Raw genomic sequence first — 21,831 nt, forward strand, 5'->3', positions numbered from 1 at the left:
CATCATTCCTTCCTGAGTTTAGATTAAAAACAAATTCAGTTTCCTTGTTACAAGTTAACTATGAACTCTAAAGTTAAACAACATGGAAACTGTTGTTGAACACAAAAACCCTTTAAACTACTTAAAATATCAGTAGCATTTACACTGCAAGAAAATACTTTAACAAGTTTACATGAACCAGACCATCATCTGCAGGTTAACTGAAGTATTAACAATACAGCAATTAATGTGTAATTAACTTGAGGTTGCGTTCCTCATGTTTACCCTTTTAGGTACATTTTTATTAACACTGAAAAAAATTATGATTTGTTTTAAATAAAGTTAAACAGGCATATTGACATGACAGATGATCTTTTTTAAAAAACAGATGTTCTCTTGATAAGCACAGGGACGTTCAAGTGTTTGCACATATTCAAAAACATGACGTTTGTCAAAGTGTAAATGTTACATTCGGTCTACGAGGGAGAAGTTAAGCTATCAAGTTTATGCTGTTTAAAGCAATGTATTTAAATGTAATAAGTGCTTTTGCCTTTAAAATGTGCAGGTCGTTCAAATTATATTTTCGTATTTCCAGATGATAATCATAAAAACATGAATCTGTTTACTTCAGCTGTTTTGCACCAGAAGTCCAGTTCTGCCATTCCAGATGATCAAAATAAGGACCAACGTTTTTCTCAGTGAAGTTACACTTAAAAAATTAAAAGATGGATATTTTTTTTCACATTAACAGTAAACATATTTTCAATAAAAATCTTAATGTAATAATATCAATCACTACTTGATTAATAATTAGGATTGACGCAGTTGTAGGTGTTACCAGTGTTACATGGCAACTTGGCCACCGTCTTCTTGTTCATGTTCCTTAATAGACATAAAACTCATTTAGTTCATTTTCGCGTTCCAGTGGTTGTTCCCACGTTTATCAGATAAATATACACAGCTCCATTGCTTCACATTGTGTCAAACAGATAACAACCTTCCCTAGCTCACAGCCCAAATCTCTCACACACACACACACACACACACACAGACACACACACACACACACACACACACACACACAAATTGGAGTTTTTGACGACACACTAATCTGGTGGGATTTCTTCTGGTGCTCCTGATGTCCAGTCCAACTATGACAGATGCTCTGTTGAATATGAGTGTGAGGGATTTTATCCATTTGAAATAGTAAAAAAGATAATATAAATGTCAATATTCAGTGGACATTGTTGATATTGTGGCAGGCTGCCACAAATAAATTAATGTGTGGGAAACACTGACATCTGATCTACAGATATTGAGCCGACACACGTCCTAATGTCTGGTCTAATCTGTAACACCGGTGTTGTCACGAGTTTCTTACCCAGTAGGAAAATTTCCCCCCTGTGGCATTGCTGTTATTATTAATACTAAAAGTACACACTTCAGTATTCAGCAAATTAAGAATTTCACAAATTATGTATTTGTTGTACATGTTTCACTTTTAACCCTCCATTCTATTCAGAAATCAGTCTTAAGCTATATGGCTCTCCAAAGTTGTTGTTGTGTGCCTGAGTCAGTGTCGTTCTGATGACCATCACCTGGCCTCGGACTGAAGTTAAGACTCACTTGAACAAAGATGCAACAGCTGTACATTTACTCAAAGCCACTGTTTGTGTAGGATTTTAAAAACATAAATTTGTTCCCCTCAGTTGTATCACAGAGATGTGGCAGACAGCACAGCACACACAGAGGTCACACTAACTGAATATGAAGTCAATTGTAGAGGCGACTGTTAAAGAGGTGAATTTGCTCTATGTGGGACAAACTTAGCCAAATATGTGTCAATAAGTTCAAAATGTCTCGTCTAACAAGCTTAGATGAACCAATAGACACTATTTGCCCACAGCCAAAGCAGACATGAGATAAAAGTTAGTGGCTAACCTCTGAAGAAAGTCAAAACATCTAGCAGCTAAAGCGAAAACCAGAGTTGCAGAGGAGTGAAAAATGGTCATACCAGTAGGAAGCACAAGGCAACATGTGCATGGGATCCAGAATACAAAAACCCAAATTGTTAGATATTTGTTTTGGAGTGTATCTGCCCCATGAAAGCAGTTTAACATAGAAGGAGATCAACTGAGGCACAGGCAGCGTACTTAAACCTGCAGTAACAGATTTTAACAAGTTGTGAACACAACATTGAGACAATTGGTTGCCGACTCAGCCACTCCTATTTAAGAGGGCTCCATGATGCTGGAGAACTATTTGCCTGATGAACATCTAAGACCAAAACGTTGCAATTAAATTGTTTGCTGCTAGTCAGACAGTGTGCAGGATTTCTTTGTTTGCCAAGTTTAAGCCTGCTGCTATGCACCTGCCTCACTGAATAGATGTGCAAAGTTTCCTCCTGTGAACACATTGACATACCATCACCTTTTAAGCTGATACTGCAAACAGTTGCTTATTTAAACATCCAGCAGTTACAGAGCAGAGCAGACTGTTATAATTTATTGGTTAAATTATGTTTTATATTCACTGTTTTAGTTTTTGGTCTTTACCATCTCCTCTGGGAAACATCTGGCTCTTTAGCTGCTAAATGCTCCACTGTGTTCACGAGCTGCTCTCTGACTGTCTCTGTTTGCTGTGTGGTGCTGAGCAGGTAGCGTTCAGTGGGTTATTAGAGCTTTTCTTTGCTGCTCCCTGTTGTGGCCAAAAACAACAAAGAGTGAGCAGCTGAACAATTAGCTGAAACGCACTATAAAGATCAGTGAGGTCAAGAGAAGCTGCAGATTAGTGTGACAGTTCTCTGTAGCTTTAAGGGGATCTTTCATCTTGTAATTTTACATCTATGCTTATTCACTAAAATGCCTAAAATGAACAATGCATCGCAAGTCACTATTATAAATATTAGAAAAGCTTGTAATATTTTAATGTGTAGTTTTCTATGTGCTCTTTTTAGTCTGTTAAAGAATTACTTGAACTAGTTACCGAAGACTCAAAGTCAAGACTGTGCGACATGACATCAACACTGCGTCACTTCTTCCATTTTATGTTAATACAGAGATAGCATTAAATAACTTCACACTCGCTGAACACTCAGGAATGTTACAGATATGGATGCAAATAAATGAGAGCTGCTTGGAAATTGTAGCTCCCTGAAAATGAACCCTCATGGATTTTGTTCCACCCTCCTCTTCTTAGGGCTCACTTCCATTTCTCATTCAAACATTATGTATATTTTATTTTTCCATGATGGAGAACTACTGATTGTACATTTTGCTGTGGTAGAAGAGGTCACTGCTGTTTGTTGTAATGGCTGAAATCACACTATGTTAGTTAGTGTAGAAATCTGTTACAAGCTTTATGAAGCTCTTGTATGATTGTCACATACAAAATGGGGAAAGAAATGTGTAGAAAACAGATTGTATCTCCTCTGATGCTGTGTTTATTCTGGTAAATATGAATGTTTGTATTTTATATTTGCAAACTTAAGCTGAAATAAATTACAATAAGACCATAACACCCTCATATTTTTTTACTGTTTGTTGTGTACATGGAAATATTGCTGCATGTATTTTGTGTCCTTATGGTTGTGTAGTTGGTTTCAGGGAGCTGCTACTTTCAATTTCTGTTTGAAAAAATCATATAAAAATTGAAAAAAAAAAACACTTTCCTAAGAAGAAAGAAATTTCTTAAATACAAACATGTTTATTTACTCCTGGTTGAAAAGCAGATACAAATATTCACATTCACTATAAAATGTGACTATGTACAGTTGCAGTAGTAAAGTAAACAAACAGCAGTCTGTATGACAGACACCATATGGATTGATGTTATACCCACAGATGGAATAACATTCCTGTTGTTAATGCAATGTGTTGATCCACTGATGATGACTGATTAACTTCAACACATCTGCACGTTTTGTTTGTTTGAAACAATTTTTTTTTTTTTAACATTTTTAAAAACAGCATGTGTTTTTTTCCTTTATTTAAAATGTAATGAGTGTTTTTTCCACAACCTGCAGTAGCCCTGAAAACAGCTCATCCATATGAGCAGTTTAATGTGAAGTAAAAGTTTTTGCATCGTAACGGGAGAGATTCACAGGAATACTGAAAACATACACTGCATATAAAAAATATTAGGCCCACCTCCATGAAACTGCAGCACCTTTCTCCCACATGTAATGCTGTGTTTACCGAGCGAGATAAAGGGGCAACCTAAACTGAAAACAGGCTGCTGACTTTTGACTACAGCAGATTCAAATGAAGATGGTTTGAGCAGAACTGAATGTTACAACACTAAATGGCTTTAGGCAGCAGTTTACAATTTGAGTATTTCAATGACAAGCTGCAATAATTAGCATGAACTAAGTCATTTGATCTGACTTTCATCACTGCCTTTAGTTGCCATTAGTGACAGGAAAATGAAGGTACAACATGCAAACCAGTTATTAAAGTTGTATGTAGTACTGAAATACATGCTTACCAGTGGACCCCAGGTGTGCCGACTTAAGGGCGGTAATGATTTTGAAAAAAATAAAATAAAAATCCTGTCACATTCTGTTAGGTGTTTTTGAATCTGATGTGACGTTGTCCTCTTTATAACATGGGTAAACACAGCACTACAGAGAGCGTGTGGCTGAGAGCTGTGGTGCTAATGCTCTGTAAACTCAATGTGTGAAATACTGAATGCTGAGTGGCTTATTTTGTGTAACCTTACACAGCAGTTGCCCCCTCGAAAAATATTACTGTAACCACTAGAGCTGGGTCAACCTGTATTTTAAATACTTTTCATGGTTGTTTACCAGCGGATGGAGATGCCACATATAAGGAAAGAGCAGTATAGAAAGTCTAATTTTAAGTTCTACTTCTGTTGTAACTTATTTTAGTATATTTGAACTGTCCTGATGTGGTAAACGCTGCACATCTGGCTCTCATCATGGACATGACATCATGTCACACATGTCACACATCACATGGAGTGCAAGTCACCTTCAAGTCTGCTGAGCTATCCGAGTGATTTTCTGCAGCATCTCCTCCGACTCCAGCTGCTCGAGAGTCAACAGAGACAGACCCAGCTGGTCCTCCTGCACACGGAGAGAGAGAGGGCAAGAGATTATTAGACACAGGGAAAAAGGGAAACAAGAAGCCTGCAAGGTCAGCTATCCTCAGTGTCTTGTTAAATGACATTTGTCTTTAGGTGTTGGCCTCAGGCAAATTCATTTTTTTTACTATTTTCATCAAAAAAATAGTTAAAATCTGTTAATTAAAGCAGACTCATTGAGCTCAATAACCATTTTCCAGAGAGACCATGAAATCAATAATAAAGTAATTGCTTGTGTCACGTGTACAGAAGTCATGTGACTCTTTGAAATCAATCAGTCTGAGGCTAAAATAAAGCTGTAGTTAATTTGAGTCAAGATAAAATGAGGTTTAGTAACTGACTGTAAGACTAATTTAGTTAGAATTTAGTTGTTTTTTTTTAATGTGAAATTATCATTTTGACATTTCAAGAAAACATTTTATGTATTGTTGTGATGAAAACTAAATTCAAACATCTTTACCAATGTCCCCCCTGGACTTTGATACAAAACAGACAAGAATTTCACACTTGAAACTTACTGTTACTTTTACAACCAATATTTCTGTCATGGTCTTTTTTACTTCTTGTGACTTTATCCCTGCTGAGTGAACACTGATTCAAATAACATTCACAACACCGTTGGGCTAGTTAACAACCCGGGCAGCAGAGGAAAAAAATGAATGCTTTGGAACACAGATTTTAAATGGCAGGTGTGAATCTTACCTGTCTGAAAGGCTGAGCCATCTGCCGCAGGAAGTGCTTGGAGAGGTGGACCGCCTCGTCCACAGTGAGGTTCAGACTGCCGTCGTTAATGTGCTCCTGAATCCAGCGAGGAAGCTTCCCACGTTTGTCTGCTCGGGCGTAACGCTGTGGAGAGGAAAGGGAGTTATTCCAGCTTCAGTCATCACAGACCGATTCATCTTCACTCAGGGCAATGAATCCCAAGCTTTACTTTACTGCTAAAATCAGAAGACTGTGGTTGTAATGGGACCTACCACAAGTGAAAGTGAAGCACGTTGCTGCTAAGAAATTGTGTGTTGTGTTTATAGGCCTGCTGTACTACGGCAGCATCAGAGGACAAAAATTTAGACTGGGAAAAAAGATCACACACCTTGTCAGCAAAAATCATGAGTCCGTAGTCGGTCTTGCCTCTGATGGCTCGGCCCACACACTGAGCTGCGTGACGCATGGCATCAAACGTTAGGAAGTCGTTCTCTCTGATCTGAAACTGATCCCGAAGGTACTCCAGACGAGCCTGAAACATCAGTCAGTGTGGAAAGAAACTTATGAAGCTTTGAACAGAGATGATGGTGAAACCATCCAGTCAGACTGAAGAAAGGAAGACGAGGATGTGATTTATAAATGCACAGACAAAGTTCATTCTCAAATATCTGTGCTTGTTCCTTTCTGACACACAGTAAAAGACACAAATCTTGAACTAAAGATTGTTCCTGATAATCAAACATCACAAGCAAAATATGTTAAGTAGGTAAAATGAAATCAACATTAGAATCAACTATATTATTCGTATATGTTGTAACTTTAATATCGTCACTGATATTCTGTAGTCTGTTGTGCTGTTGCACTGAACTGCATTATATAAAGGGGGTTTCTAATATTTGTCCCTCACACTTGTATCAGTGAGGGGAGGTGCGTCAATGTGCCCATAAAGTTGAATAAATACCTCTGAAACTGTTTCAGCTAACACTGAACATTATAACTTTCATGAAGGGAAGGTTTGTTGCAGGGTGCTGTATTAGACCGCTTCACTTCTGGCTAACTCTACCTAATAACTGACTAATAACTCTGTGTATGTTTCCGATGGACCCATCCTGTGGGGGTGAGTGAAGTGAAGACATGGGCTGTGCCTGAAATCACTCCCTCATTCATGACTCCCTGTATAACAGACACATAGACATATTCTGTAGTGAGCAAAACTGACATTTGGACACTTTGATGCTCCAAGCCACTGGATCCTGCCACCTAATCATATTAGAGGTGCTCCTACGCTGTCATCTTTTAAATCTAAACTGAGAACAATTTACCATTTTATTTTATTTTTATTCCTTTTATTGGTTTTATACTTGTTATTTTTATTATTTTATTGGTCTAATTATTATTTTATTTAATCATATTTTATTCCTAGTTTTTAATAGTTTTAATTTACATATATTAATATCAGTTGTTGGTCTTAATTATTTTATTTTCTTGATGGTTTTTAATTCATACATATCATTTATGTGTTTGTTTTCATTTGTGTCTAATGTTTTATCTTCACACTATCCACTTTTGTGGTTGCAACTTCTGTGATAACTCTTGCTTTGTGCAGCACACTGTCCTTCCACCTGGAGTGAAATGAACTATATAAATAAAGCTGCATAATAAAGCATAATTTTGCATCATCACTGACAGGTGTAGAAAGGTTTCTATAAAAGTTCCATTGTGGGAACTTTGAAGACACTATAGAGTGCATAATTCAGAGCCTCAGTGAAAACAGCAGAGGATAGATTTAGTGCATTTTATGGTACATAGTGAGTGATTTCAGACACAGGTATGGACACAGTGACAGGTCTGACCTTCAGGATGCGGCTCTGTGTGTAAACATAAGGGACTCCAAACATGATGACTGCCCGGCCAAAATGGTGCACTGAACAGAAAACAGAACAAGATTCATGGTTAATAAGTTGAAAAAGTGAACTCAACATACACTTCACTTAAGATGAAATGTTTGCTGTATCTTTATATTGTGTAAAACAATAAATAAATCTGTTGCACTGCTTGTATTGTTTCCTTTCATTTCTTTTCACTCCCGTTGGTCTCAGTAACCTGCAGCATCCTGATCATTTACCGAAATCTATTCCTTCAGACACCTTTCCTCTGGCCACAGAAAGGAGGATGGCTCCTCTGCCGTTCTCACACGCCTGAGCAGCAGACACAGATGGAGAAAGGTGAGAGGACAAAAGTTTGGGACCATCAGCATAAAAAAAACAGAAATAAAACATTACTACCAGTCTGCATTAATTTCTTTACCACACTCATAATGCTAAATGGCACAATCAAAGGCATTGTGTCATCAACATGATCTTGGCACCAGCTATAATGTTTTTTTCCAAGTGCAGATATTTCTGACTTATTTACTTTTATTAATAATAATAATGATGATGATATTTAGCATAAAATAAGGTGCCAGGTGTCTGTCTGACCTCCTGGTACTTCTCCAGGGCCATGCTCGTCTCTGCAGCATCCGGAGTCTCAATGAAGATCAGCTTGTTTCTCTGGATATTCTCGAGGATACCCTGCAAATAGACACATGAAACACACATCAGGAAACTGCTTCTTTTCCATATACAAAGGGATGAGTAAAAAAAAAAACTTACAAAATATCAGTACAGGAATGTATTGTATTACTTCCCCTTGTGATACATTGTTGATAAAATGGTGCTAAACACTGGTATTTTTCTTAAAGCATGCAGGCGCTCTAAAAGGGTTACTGCTGTTAGAAATGTGAGCAGTTTTACATAAAACAAGTTCATTACGCTTGTTAAGGACTGAATGTGTATGTTTTTTTACATGTGTTTATTATTTTTTAGAGCAAAATGTGTGTATTGCATTATTTTATTTCAAACACTTTAAACACTTTGAACCCAGAACTGTTCTGCTTTCTGGCAGTTTGACCTTTTGAAAGTTCATGGCCACTTTAGAGTGACCAGTCTCTCAGGTGTGTGTGTGCCGTGTCTGCTCACACACTGACCTGTTCATACCAAGACGCCACTATGTTCTCCATGTAGACATAGCTGGTGAAAAATGCCACAATGCCATCAGGAACAATGGCAGACATCTCCATAAGTAGGTTGCCATAGTTACGAATCACAGCTGGAAACAAAAAAGAAGAATAGTTGCAATATGTTTTGTCTTGAACTGTTTTTTAAAATATATGTTCTGGAAAACAAACAGAAAAACTAAATGTATTTATGTCAAAGCTTTAATTTGTTTTTCTGTGGAACATCGTGCTCTAATACTTGATGCTGAAGATGTTTCTACTGACCAAAGTCTTCTCTGGTCTCAAACTTTGAGCTCAGGGCCACCTGGTCGTTTCCCCTCCCAACAATCTATGTCAGACAAAACAGAAGAAAAGACAAGAATGGTGGCTGGAAAGGCTTCAACAAATCAGTAATGGGTTTCAAATGTGGAAATTATAGGATTAAGATTTTGCATATGGTCAAGCAGCTGGTGGTGTGACACAATTTGTCAATTTCGCTAGTGACAAGTTCCTCTGTTTCTCTTTCAGTCCACTGGAGCGGCTACAGTGAATGTGTTTTTGAAAGTGTGCATCTGAATGTAGTTACACACCAAAGGACAGAGGCAGGTACGTGACAGCGTCATGGTGAAGGATGCCATGGTAACAGGGCGGAAGTCCAGGATTCGGGGATAGATGTCCAATGGAGAGAGAGTCTGAGGACAAAAAGAAGACATGCATTCAATTATTAGTGCAGGTCAACAGTCATTTGTTTTGTCAACACAGACTTCATGACTGCATGTAACAGAAAAATCACGTAATCACAATATTGACTTGTGGATTTAATACTGAGGCCACCAGGCCGAATAAAAATGGCAATATGTTAGTAACTGTGATACATTAAAAAAAGCCGACAAGACTGAGAAGCAATTCATCCAAGTGCAATTACTGTACATAAATAAAAATAACTGAACAAAATTCCGTCAAATATTATATGAAGTTGCAGGATTATTTTAGAAAACAAAAAAAATATGGAGACTCTCAGGTGTTAAGTTTTATCACTGTGTTAGAGGAGGACTGAAGGAAGAAGACATGGAGAAATATTTTAACTTAGTTAACTTCTCAAATGAAACAACATTCAAATGAGAAGAGAAAACTCTTGTTTACTTGAATGGTTCACCGCTCTGTATACGCAGCCTGGGATGACGGTCGCATCAGACATTAAACTAGGGGTTTTTCTTTTCAAGGCCATAAGGCATAAAGTCTGAATTGTGAGTGTTACAGGACTGAAACATCATCTTTGTGACCAGAGCAGAGAGACAGAGACAGAGTGGTATCTCTCTTACCCCTGAGGTGATGATGACTGACTGAAATCTTTGAAAAACAGGTTTGATGGCGATAGACGGGTCCATGCAACTGAGGACAGAGATGAACAAAGACAGAAAATAAAGATGGCAACAATCACTTGTTTTCACTGTTTCTATCACACAGGCTCAGTTCTGCATCACCTCACATATTTGATCAATCCCTTTGATTGGCTGTAAACTGTAAACAACAAAGTAGTCCTTCGATCCAACAAAAACATCCAATAGACATCATCATCATTGTGTAAAATAAACAGGCCTGGAATCTGTGCTCTTGTTAAAATGCCTCTGTAATTAGTACTAATTAACAACCATAAATCTCAAAACTCCAACAAAATGTCTTAAATTTTTGCACGGTGTGGTGATGCTGGAAGTAAATGTTTGTCACGTTTAAATGCCAGAAATGCTGTTGATCTTTCACAGATGACCTATGCTAACATTACAACATTATTTGTCAACTGTACCTGAAGTGCAGCACGGGGTTGGCGATGGTTGGTGTTCTGTCTTCAAAGGGCTCAATGATTATGGTGAAACCTCCAGACAGAGAGAAAGAAATTCAAAACGACACACTTTTAACAGGCTGAACAGTTTTACTTTAACTGTCTTTGGGATCTTTGTTTTTTCTTTTACAAAGATTTGTTGAAACAAAAGATCAGCATCAGCTAAGACTATTCGTCTGCTTGTAGTGCTGCTGTTGTCTCTTTTTAGACTGTACATCTGTATATCTTTAGATAGTTGTATATTATTATCAATTGTGTTGTCTGTTTGTTTTGTGTTGTTTTTGCTTTTGTTGTCTCCTCTTAGACAATATATATCAATATCAATGCATTTCAATACATATTTTATTCTACTTTCATATCTGTAGTGTATTTTTGTCTTATGATAATAAAATTTGACTGTTTTAATTACACTGTACATGTAAAAGCCAAGACAAGAGCAACAGCTATAATCTCTGTGTGCAACACAAATCAGTTTCATGCTTTGTAGTGGAACTATGTTACATTGCATTGTCCCTTTTAAATAATAAAAAAAGAAACATTATGAAAAAGAAAGCTGTGATGGCACTTCCTCATTGTTTTTACACAGCAGAAGCAATGACTTCAGATATTAGAAGCTAAATCTGACTTCTGCCACACATTTCACTGCAAATACAGAGTAATATATTTGCTAACAGTGTCTGACTGGAGCACTTAAAGATGTACAGAGGTGTTTCAGTACCTTGGCTGTACGTGCTGACCAAGGTGGCGAAGTTGGAGATGAGAGTAACAGCTGAGAAGTCGGCGATGTCGGCAATCTCCAGAGTTCGTAGTAATGACTGCAACCGCTCTGCACAAAACCTGGAGAGACACAGACAGGGATACATGAAAGATTCAGGAGAGAGGGCCTACAGAGTCAGTTGGAAGCTGCTAAGGAGAAAGGAGGAGTTAAGGTAATTTATCCCCTGAAGCAGAGACTGAGAAAGTGAGCAAGAAAGTGAAAGAGCATGAAAACGAGTGAGCACATGATCACATGAAGCCACACTGCTGACTAAAGCTAAATGTGTGCAGAATTCAAGCAAAAAGGTAAATTAATGAAAAAATGGGATTTCATTTTAACGTGTTTCTAAATCAGACGCTCACCTGAGAGGCTTGCGGTCGATGCAGACTTTGTCGAAGATGTCTTTGAGGAACTGTGGCGCGCTCTCCTGTACGACATGTTGGACCCTCAGACGAGACTTCAAATACTCCAGGAAACGCCTCAAGAAACCAACAAAGTGCTCGGCTGTGCGAATAGTACCAGGAACGGCCTCTGAGAGAGAGAGAGAGAGAGAGAGAGAGAGAGAGAGAGAGAGAGAGAGCAGACAGACAGACAGAGTGTCAACCTTTTGTTTTGTTTTTTTTTTTCATATAAACGACCATTCTGAAATCAGTGCAATGAAAGGAAGGAATGTAAGAAAAACTAAATAATTTTGTGTCTATGTCCAATCCTGTTGATGGCCGTACCTCGAAGAATTTCATCTGGTAACACTGGATTTGAGAGGTAGACGTCTGTCTCCCTGGCAACGTTGGCTTCCTTCAGCCCCTCAACCAGTCGCCTGTACTCCTCCTTCAGCTTAGCAGCATCTGTCTCTTTTATCCTTTCAGAAAGCAGGAGAGTAAGAGCAGAGAGGACAACATGAAGTTGATGTGCTCCATCAGGAAACAATGGATACATCCCAATGCTCACACTTGTATTTGTGAAAACTCAAGTGCCCACATGTGTGATGTATTTGTAGTAACTGCCACAGTGGCCAAATGCCTGCTAAGACTGTGAGCATGTGGAGGTCTGTCACAGCTGAGTGGGGCATGCTTTAATAATTCTGTGGCTCATATACAGCTCAATGGATCTTGGGTACTCACAGATAAGTAGAACACATCAAACAGAATTACAGATGCAATCAGATGAGAAATAAAAAAACAAATGCACAGGAGCTGAGAGGAGTAATATAATTAATAAGCAACTAAATCTAGAAGCACATAGTTCTACTGTACATGAAGGAGAAGTTATTATTTTTCAATGGGTTCTGTTTGACAACATGTTAAGGGAAAGAACGCATTTGTCTAGGTCACTGATGAAAGGATATATTTAATATTTACTTGTGCAGTGCCTGTAATGTAATTTATAGTTCAATGCTGTATTCAATCATATAATCATCATCTAATTTCCACATCACTGCTGTGTAATGATATTATTAATAATCATCATCACCACCATCATAATAAAAACCCTGTCACATACGTGACCTGACCACATATTCAAAAAGATTGCTTTGACACATACACTCACTTGCCAATTTATTAGGTACACCTAGATAAAACTAATGCAGTATGAGACTACAGGCAATAAATCCTCCGTCATGAGAATTATAATGTTCAGTTTTTATTGAATCTATATGAGAGGTGTTGGTTTATTTCAACAGTCATTCTGGAAGTTGTGGTGTTATTCAGCTGCACTGGGTTATACTGAAGTGTTCCTAATATTTTGTCAACCTTTATTCATATAAATGGGATGGACAATATATTAGGAACACTTCTCTGTATAATCCAGTACAGCTGAACAGCACCAAACAATAACAATAACAGCAACGGTGCATTTGTTTCGTCCTTGGGTGGGGATAAAAAGAGTAAACAAAATGGCAGCATCTTAGAAAACACTTGTGACTGTGCACAGCTATTGCATTGTGGTGATAAACCATTTCCAATTTGGATCTCTGACTGAAATTCACTCGCACTTTAGATGACCCTGTGCAGGTCTCATGGCTGCAGCTTGTTTTCCTTTATGGTGTCACCTTTACAACGTGCTCTTGTTGTAATCAGAGACGGTGGTTATGTGGATTGCTCACCCTAACTGACTGTCGTTTAATGTTTCTCGAGAATTGCTCTTCCAAAAACCTTCACTATCGACACTGCCCGTCCTTGGGTCCTCAACAATACACCAATGAAGTTTGAAGTCGATCAGATGAGCGGTTGTCGAGAAACTCAGACTGACAGAAATTCTTCATTTATAGTTTGATTTTGACAATGTCATGTCTATAACTCTTGTGAAGAGGAACAGATTTTTGATGTTGACAGGTGACCATCTGTTTAGATAATACCACAACGGTGTAAAGTTCAGACCTGCATTATAATATTTCAGTTCATCCCAACATATAAACTTCAACCAGTTGATGATTAAGGCCATCTTAGGGGGACAGAAGACCATGGTGAATTGTGGGATACACATGGCTCTGACTACTGCTGCTCCACAATGGTATTAAGAAAAGTGTGAGTTAAGTGCACTATGTGTTGGCATGTTTCAGATGTCAGAATTTGCCTACTACCTGGCAGTGCACACGAGAAACACAAAGACCTTAAGGTTGACTACAAGACAAGTGTTTCAGTGCTCTTGCTGCTGCTGTACTCTGCACCACTCTCACTTGTGTATGTTGTTCTGGAGTGTGTCCACATTGTTCTGGCAGCGGTCCAGCGTTCGCCTGGTGATGTTCACACTCATGGAGTCGATACATACGTTGTCTGAAGAGGGGGGAAGAAACAGCAGAGGAAAAGAGGTAGAATTTAAAAGACAAAACAAGAGGAGAAACATTAAATCTTTTTCATGAAATAAATTTACAATAATTAACATAAAGCCTAAAATAAATTATAAAATTAATCTCAGGTTAGGATTTGATATCATTTTCCTTTTATTACACTAAATCATAATGTTACACTCAGTTCTGTTCTTTACCTATATTATGAGCCTCATCAAACACCACTACAGATTTCTTGGCCAGCTCTTTGGACACCAGGTCAGCTATCTTGGGGTCAAGCAGGTAGTGGTAGCTGTACACCACGATGTTGGCATGGAGGATCTGAGGGCAAATAAATAAAGTCAGGGGAACAGTGGTTTTCAGTAAATGAAACAATGACTGAAAGCTATTTTGTCCAATACAAATAATTTTTTCTTGTTATCATAAGAAAAACACTCACATATAAAAAAAAAAGCAGAGTAATCTGTAGATGCTATTAATTCTATTATTTTGCTCTCAGAAAAGTGCATTTGTTTTAATCTTAACCGACTATAAATCCATCCAGTAATGGCTTTACTAGGAAAAGCTGAATGTCCACATCAAGTTGAAAGTATTATGTTTGTAGAAGTCTGCAGTGCAACATACAGAGTAGCGTGCCAGATAGTAAGGACACCAGCCTTTCCTCCTGCCAAAGTCCTTTAGGTCATCAAGGTTATAGATGCCAGCAGGAAGAGGCACCTGTCGGCCGACTGCATCAAACTCCTGCAGAAACAAACCACAACGAGGAATGAGGTTCAAAGAAACAAGAGAAGCAGACGACACTTCTTAAAGGTCCATATTTTCTTCTTCTTCTGTCTTTTATTTGAAGTGTTGATCCTTAAGAAGATATATTTGTGGTTTTAAGAACCAAAAACCATCTCAGTGTAATTTTACATCTCTCTCAGGCTTCTCTCTGGAGCTCTAGTAACAACAGGTCGGTGAGCCAATCAAAAGAGAGAAGGCTCTGAACCTCTCTTCTGATTGGCTGACTCTGAGTGATCCAATAACAATATAGCAGATTTCAGGTAAACACTCAGAGAAACCAAATCCTGCAAGGTTGGATGGTGGGTCCAGGTCAGAGTGACTGCTTTGTTGTGACATCACAAAAGGTGTGCTCAACTTTATGTGGAGTCGCACAGCGCTGACTTGACACAATGCATGCTGGTTAGAAATTTTGTCTGAATTTAGGTTTAGGTGCATTCAACTTTAGGTGGCGCTGCGCAGCAGAAAGCTGTAAACAGTTTAAATCAGAGTTTGTTATTGTAAAAGAAGTAATGATCTTATAGGTCATATCTTTTATTCTTAAGATTTTTGTTTTCACCTCCTGACAACACGGTGGCCCTTGTTTTTTATTCTCAAGTCTATGGTTCTCAATAAAACAAAAAGGAATAAAATTGCTGCCTCTCTATAAGAGTTGCTCTAGCAGGTATGTTATGTGTGACCTTTCCCCTCATAACCCATCACCCTCCTTGTTTTCATAAAACATTAATTCATGTGTCAAAAGTCTGATGTAAACTTGTGTTTGGCCTGAACATGTTTTAGATCAACATGTGTTTGGGGGAATAAACAGTGTGAATAGATTTAGCAAAACAGTCCTGTTTATCACATACAGTCACATATTGAGGATAACACTCATCATTTATAAATAAAGAAACACAGAAGCTCCTCACTTTTCCGCAGTGTGAACAACCTGCTGCTGTGACACAAGTGAACTGAGCTCACCCGCACTATGGGAAGTAGACTGTTGTCCGACTTGACTGCAGTGGTTTAATACTATGCCCCTGAAGTCAAAGGCAGCTCATGTTGACCATCAAGTCAGGCGCAGTCAGCCGAACTCAAATGCACCTAAAGTTCTAGAAGTCCTGACGGCTGGTTTGACAGGCTGTGTGCATTTCTCTGTGGACTGAGGCTTTGATACTTTCACAGTATTAATATAGAACCTAGACCTGATCTATAATCAAACTACACATGGACATCTACCTTTATACTATATCGGACCTTTCTTTAATGATCATTTCGTCACAGTTTGAGCCTTGTTAGGTGTTAGACGTTTGGGTTTTAGCTGAATAAAAAGGTAAATAGTTCAACCTTCAAATATACATTGTCACTGATGTTACACAACTTCATACAGCACAAAGCAGTAAGGCAGTGCACCTGAGATGTGTTATAGATTCAGTCACAGGACAACAAGCTCCAGATATGAACTCTAGTCCGTAGTGACACACAACATGTTCTCTGAGTACTTCTTATCATTTGCTTTAGCCTTGATAGAGATCCTAACATGAGGGTGACACCGTCCTATAATGGTCTCTGTTCTCAGGTGTCACTCCCGTTGTGCTACAGACTGCTGTTGCTGTATCTGTTGTAAATATTAGTTACACACACACTTAACATGGTTCACAAAACATTTTTTTATCATTTAAAAACAGAAAATGTATTAGGTGTTGTGATCCATAATTTATTGTTGAGTTAAACGTTGCCTCAATCTGCCTCATTTACTTCTACTTCCTGTTGAAAAACAACAGCTGCTCTGAGTCAGATGAACTCAGGCGACTTCCTACCTCGTAGAAACGACAGACGGGCAGGTTGGGGTTGCTGTGGCGTTGTGCACGAATGTAGGACGCTGTCAGACTGTGGCACTTCCCATCAACCTCCTTGCCAAAGCGAAGGGAGCTCACCTGGAAATAAGCAGAGGATCCTGGTTACAGTCAAGGCAGGTGCTTCACACGTGTATGTTAGTTTGTTCATGTTTCCTGTGTTGTATGTGAGGTGTTGATTAAACAGCAGGTGTTCGTACCTCAGGGTGGATGCAGAGGTTTTTCCTGGAGGAAAGAGCCAGAGCCAAGAAGTTGTTGGTTTCTCCAGTTTCTTTGGAATAAAACTCCATCAGTTTCCTCAGCTCCTCCACAACCTAATGACAATACATGACACAAGTTGTGATGATGTGTAGAACATCTCCTTATTATTGTTGAACTGGCTATTAAATGTTTTCTTACATGTTTCACTGTTTGAGTTTAACTTTCTGACCAGACAGGACAGTTGGACAGGACAAAGAGCTGAGTGTGAATTCATTTGACACTGACTCACCTTCTCGATCTCTGGAACTGTTCTGGAGCAGTATATTAACTTTGTCACCTCCAAAGGAAAGGCCTGACAGAGAAAGAAGCTCACATATTAGTGTGTTTGTGTGGCACTGGCCCGTGGGAAGCCACAGTGGTGGCTTGGTTGGTAACTCCAGCACAATCTGAAAGCACAGAAAGTTTAAGAGAGAAGCTAAACTCACCCTTTGGTAGGCAACAATGAGAGACAACAGAGAGATGGTCTTCCCTGTTCCTGAGGGCATCTCCAGGACTCCATGACCCTGAACAAGACAACAAAACACACAGACATGAAGTGAACACTGTGTAGCTATCCTCCCAGCGATGCAGCAGAAAACAACAACTCAGGATAATTTAAACCCCCCTCCTTGATTGTCGTTTCATCAGTCACTTAGAGACAAATCCTGGACAGATAAACTGTGTTTCCCTCTCTTTGTTTCCCCAAAAGAGTAACACAATACAACAGTAACACAAGAGGGTATTCAGTATTAAAGATCGTAACTTTTCAAGACACCTATTTGATTTAGAAAGTGAGAAAGAGATTTTCAAATCACGTAGAGAGAGGAGGAACGATAACAGTGACCAACAACTATTTCAGCATGAATACAGGCAAGAGAGAGGTAAGAGTTGTTTTAAGTAATTTTTTATACAATCAATAAACACAGACTACAGCACTAATCCCCTATGATAGAGAGATTGTAACTAAACTAAAGCATGTGTTAAGACAGTATCTGTATTTACCTGCAGATTGGAAAGTAACAAAGTCCATTTATTCAAGTACTGTACTTAAGTACAATTTTGAGGTAGTTGTACTTTACATGACTAAACTAATGTGCTTTTTACTGCAATACATTTATCTGGCAGCTGTAGTCTGTTTCAGAATCAGATAATTAATACAAAATGTATTTAGGAAATAAACAGTGATGTATCCATTGTAGGTTAAAGAAAGACTTCGTATACAAAGCTAAATTTTCAATGAGATGATACTTTTGTACTTTTGCTTGAAAATTTAATTAATTTTACCTGTAACAGTATTTCTACACTGTGTATTACTATTTCTAATTCAGTAAAAGATCTGGGTACTTCTGTGAGAACTGGTATTGACATACACTCACAGAGCACTTTATTAGGAACACCTGTACACCTGTTTATTCATGCAATTATCCTATCAGCCAATCACATGGCAGCAGTGAATTAAAGCATGCAGATTCAGGTCTGGAGCTTCAGTTCATGGTCACATCAAACATCAGAATGGGGAAAATGTGATCTCCATTACTTTGACTCATTATAATCTAGTTTGAGTCTTTCTAAAACTGCTGATCTCCTGGGATTTCCATGCACAACAGACTCTAGATTTTACAAAAACGTGCAATAAACACCTAGTGAGCGGCAGTTCTGCAGACAGAAAGGCTACTGTCACTCAGATAACCACTCTTTACAAATGTGGTGAGCAGAAACGCTTCAGAGCGAACAACATGTTGAACCTTGAGGTGGATGAGCTACACCAGCAGAAGACCACGTCATGTTCCACTTCCTGTCATCAAGACCAGAAACCTGAAGCTGCAGTGGACACAGACTCACCAACACTGGACAGTTAAAGACCTGGTCTGATTGAAATGGATTTGTGCTGATGCAGCAGATGGTAGAATCAGAGTTTGGTGTCACCAGCATGAATCCATGAACAGACCAGGCTGGTGGTGGTGGTGTAATGGTGTGGGGAATGTTCTCTTGGCTCACTTCGGGCCATTTAATACCAATCAATCATCGTTTGATGCTAAAGCCTGCCTGCGTATTGTTGCTGACCACGTGCAGCCCTTAATGTCCACAATTTGCTTAGTGAATGTATGTGCATGACATCATACTAAGATATGAGAATTTGTGATTAAGATTTTAATATTGTGTTATTGGGATGAAAATGAGCTTGTACCTACAACACAGTTTATTTAAAGTGAATGACCTGTATCTGTATATCCTGTGGGATTAACAGAGATACTGAAACACCACCCACCTTGGCATCCAGGGTCCTCTTCAGCTCCAGCATGTAAGAGTACTGCTCAGGATAGATGTAGTCATATGGAAAGTACACCAACAGACCCTCGATGTTGAGCCTGGAATAAAACAATACTTGTAACTGGTTTCACACATTCTGCAGATTCAGAGCAGAGAGTTTGCCTGTTTGTATTCATATGTGATGATATGAAAAGCAACGTCCCGGTGCTTAAACCTAAAACTTTAATATCACATAGAATCTGATTCACCAACCACATTATGAAAGATATGAATCTATTGACATGTCTTTCACATTTTTGTCAGTACTTCCCATCTATATGCAACAGTAATTCCAAATAATACCATTAATCAAACATTAAACACGGCCTGGATTTGGATAAGCAGCAGAGAATTAATGAATGTTTTTTTTTTAGGTCCACGTGAATAGTACAAAGCATCAGAGGTCTGGAACAGTAATACTAAAGATTTTCCTGCCTATTTTAGTTAAATTCACGTACAAACACGTTATACAGGCTAGAAAAATATGAAGGTCCTTCGTAAATGAAGTGTTAAATTGAAAAATGGGGATTTTTTAAGGTCCTGCAGACACTATCAATGTAGGATGTAGGATGTAGGTAGTCAATGTAGGATTACACATGCGCATGATGCTAAGCTAATGTGGACACTGGTTTTGTAACTCAACTCTAATTAAACGAACACACAGACTGACTTTTGGAGAAAAGCCTGAATACACCGCAGCTGCCAGTGTCAGTTCTAATGTTAATTAAACTGTCAGATAGTTAGTTATTGTTAAACTTAATGCTATCATGCTAGCACTGACAACACATTACGTCTGCAAGAGTTTTTTTTATTTAAGCAGAAACACTCACTTCATTTTGGTGAGACGTGTAACAGCCGCTCCTATTTTTAACAGCCACTTTCGTTATTTTGAAATAACCATTAATAACTCTGGTCTAAGCAAAAACAACACACAGACAGCAGCAGTCCAAAGCTCGAGGCTCCTCCTCCTACTTCTTCTTCGTCGTTCTTCTTCTTCTTCTTCTATGATTTTTGGCGCTTTACCGCCCTCTATAGGCTAAAGAATAAACTGCTTGATTTTTAAAAATAAAACAAGATGATAATCAGGCAATATTTTAAGAATTATGATAACTTTAAACATGAATAAAATAATAATAAAAATAATTATAACACCTTTGCAATGCACTCATAAACTATTAGCAATCAGAAAATGTGTTAAAATACTTTAATATGTGTTATTTCTTGAACACGAGAACCCACCTAATTGTCAACGTGAAAGTAAATAGTCTGAGACCTTTTTTCAATAAAACACGAGTTTATTTATTTTGTCTGAATGGTTAATACATATCAATGAATAAAGTGTGGCTTTAAAACACATTGCATAAGTTTTGTAATATTTTAACAAAATGATAAATAAAGACTAATATCCTCAATTTCTAAAGCATCTCTAGATTCTGTGTACATAATCAATAACATGCATAATACAATGAATCTATCCTTAGAAAATCAGTGACATTCAGATCTGCTGACCATTCCAGTGATTTGTTTGAAAAGATAAAGCATAAAAGCAGAGTTAAAGCTATAAATGTTTTTGGGACATGTATAAGTAATTAATCTCATGTTTATTTAAACACAGTTGAAAAAAGAATGATTTACTTGAACAATATGATTACTATATTAAAATGTGCCTAGCTTCCTCCATCCATTCAAATAAGTTTGCACATTTTGGTGGGGTCAGATGAAAGTAATCGGAGATCTAGTCATCCTAGGAAAGTTCCATTGGAGTGGTTGGGGAATCTGATCAGGCATAAAAAAAAGTAAAAAAAAAGAAGAGTAAAAGTCAACAACATCTTTGTCCTGTAACAATCGTAGCTTCTATCTTTAAAAGGGCAGGAGGAGGAAGACATTTACAAGGAATTCTTTAGAAGAGAAAAGAGAGAGAAAAAGAACAATCTAAAAAGGTGTGTGTGAAAGAGACAGACAAGTACAGACTGAACTTTTCTGTTCAGTTCAACAGTGAGAAAGTTCCTCTAACAGGAGCAGACTCTCTGCTACACTGAACACAGAGTCACTGAAGATTGAGACTTGAACCAGGACCCAAACCCAAACCCAGGATAAAGAGGTTCAGTGAATGTGGTGTTAAAGGTGTAGAGGTGGATCAGTGAGTCAGAAGAGACTCTGTAGAAGGACAGGATGCCAGCAGGACAGTCCACATAAACTGCTACTCTGTCAGAGAAAGAGGAGGAGGAGGAGGAGGAAGAGGAGGAGCAGCAGATGGATGTTCCTTGCTTATTGTACCAGACATAGTAACCACTATCAGAGCTGTACAGACTCCAGGACCTGTCGTTCCTTCCAAACCTGCTGTCATCTCCATCTCCTTTCTTTTTGATTCCTCTGTAACTCACTGATATGTAACACCCTCCTACACATTCAACTTCCCAGTAACAGCGCCCAGTAAAACCATTTTTACACAGCAGCTGA

General features: G+C 38.3%; 2 protein-coding genes across 2 annotated transcripts in view; both read right to left on the reverse strand.

The window, feature by feature from the left end:
- Nucleotides 1-3,698: 3,698 nt before the first annotated feature.
- ercc2 (ERCC excision repair 2, TFIIH core complex helicase subunit) lies at nucleotides 3,699-20,269 on the reverse strand. Its single transcript, XM_022738526.1, has 23 exons — nucleotides 20,202-20,269; nucleotides 19,331-19,430; nucleotides 17,508-17,585; nucleotides 17,312-17,374; nucleotides 17,022-17,135; nucleotides 16,786-16,902; nucleotides 14,831-14,947; nucleotides 14,404-14,527; nucleotides 14,096-14,192; nucleotides 12,144-12,277; nucleotides 11,781-11,949; nucleotides 11,380-11,498; nucleotides 10,626-10,695; nucleotides 10,144-10,213; nucleotides 9,412-9,513; nucleotides 9,107-9,170; nucleotides 8,813-8,934; nucleotides 8,265-8,357; nucleotides 7,910-7,982; nucleotides 7,638-7,708; nucleotides 6,173-6,316; nucleotides 5,785-5,928; nucleotides 3,699-5,065 (listed from the first exon to the last, which is right to left on the reverse strand). Exons 1-23 carry the CDS (start codon nucleotides 20,204-20,206, stop codon nucleotides 4,973-4,975), a joined length of 2,283 nt encoding a protein of 760 aa, XP_022594247.1. The 5' UTR covers nucleotides 20,207-20,269; the 3' UTR covers nucleotides 3,699-4,972.
- Nucleotides 20,270-21,005: 736 nt separating this feature from the next.
- The window catches only part of LOC111216862 (NLR family CARD domain-containing protein 3-like), an 11,208-nt gene continuing 10,382 nt past the window's right edge, over nucleotides 21,006-21,831 (reverse strand). The window contains exons 12-13 of the mRNA XM_022738496.1: nucleotides 21,365-21,441; nucleotides 21,006-21,060 (exon numbers count right to left, since the gene is read on the reverse strand). Coding sequence (XP_022594217.1) covers nucleotides 21,402-21,441 — 40 coding nt within the window. The 3' untranslated portion in view covers nucleotides 21,006-21,060; nucleotides 21,365-21,401. The remainder of the gene's footprint in view (nucleotides 21,061-21,364; nucleotides 21,442-21,831) is intronic.

Source organism: Seriola dumerili, unplaced genomic scaffold (genome assembly GCF_002260705.1).
Source record: "Seriola dumerili isolate Sdu_G_001 unplaced genomic scaffold, Sdu_1.0 BDQW01000036.1, whole genome shotgun sequence".
NCBI lineage: Eukaryota > Metazoa > Chordata > Actinopteri > Carangiformes > Carangidae > Seriola > Seriola dumerili.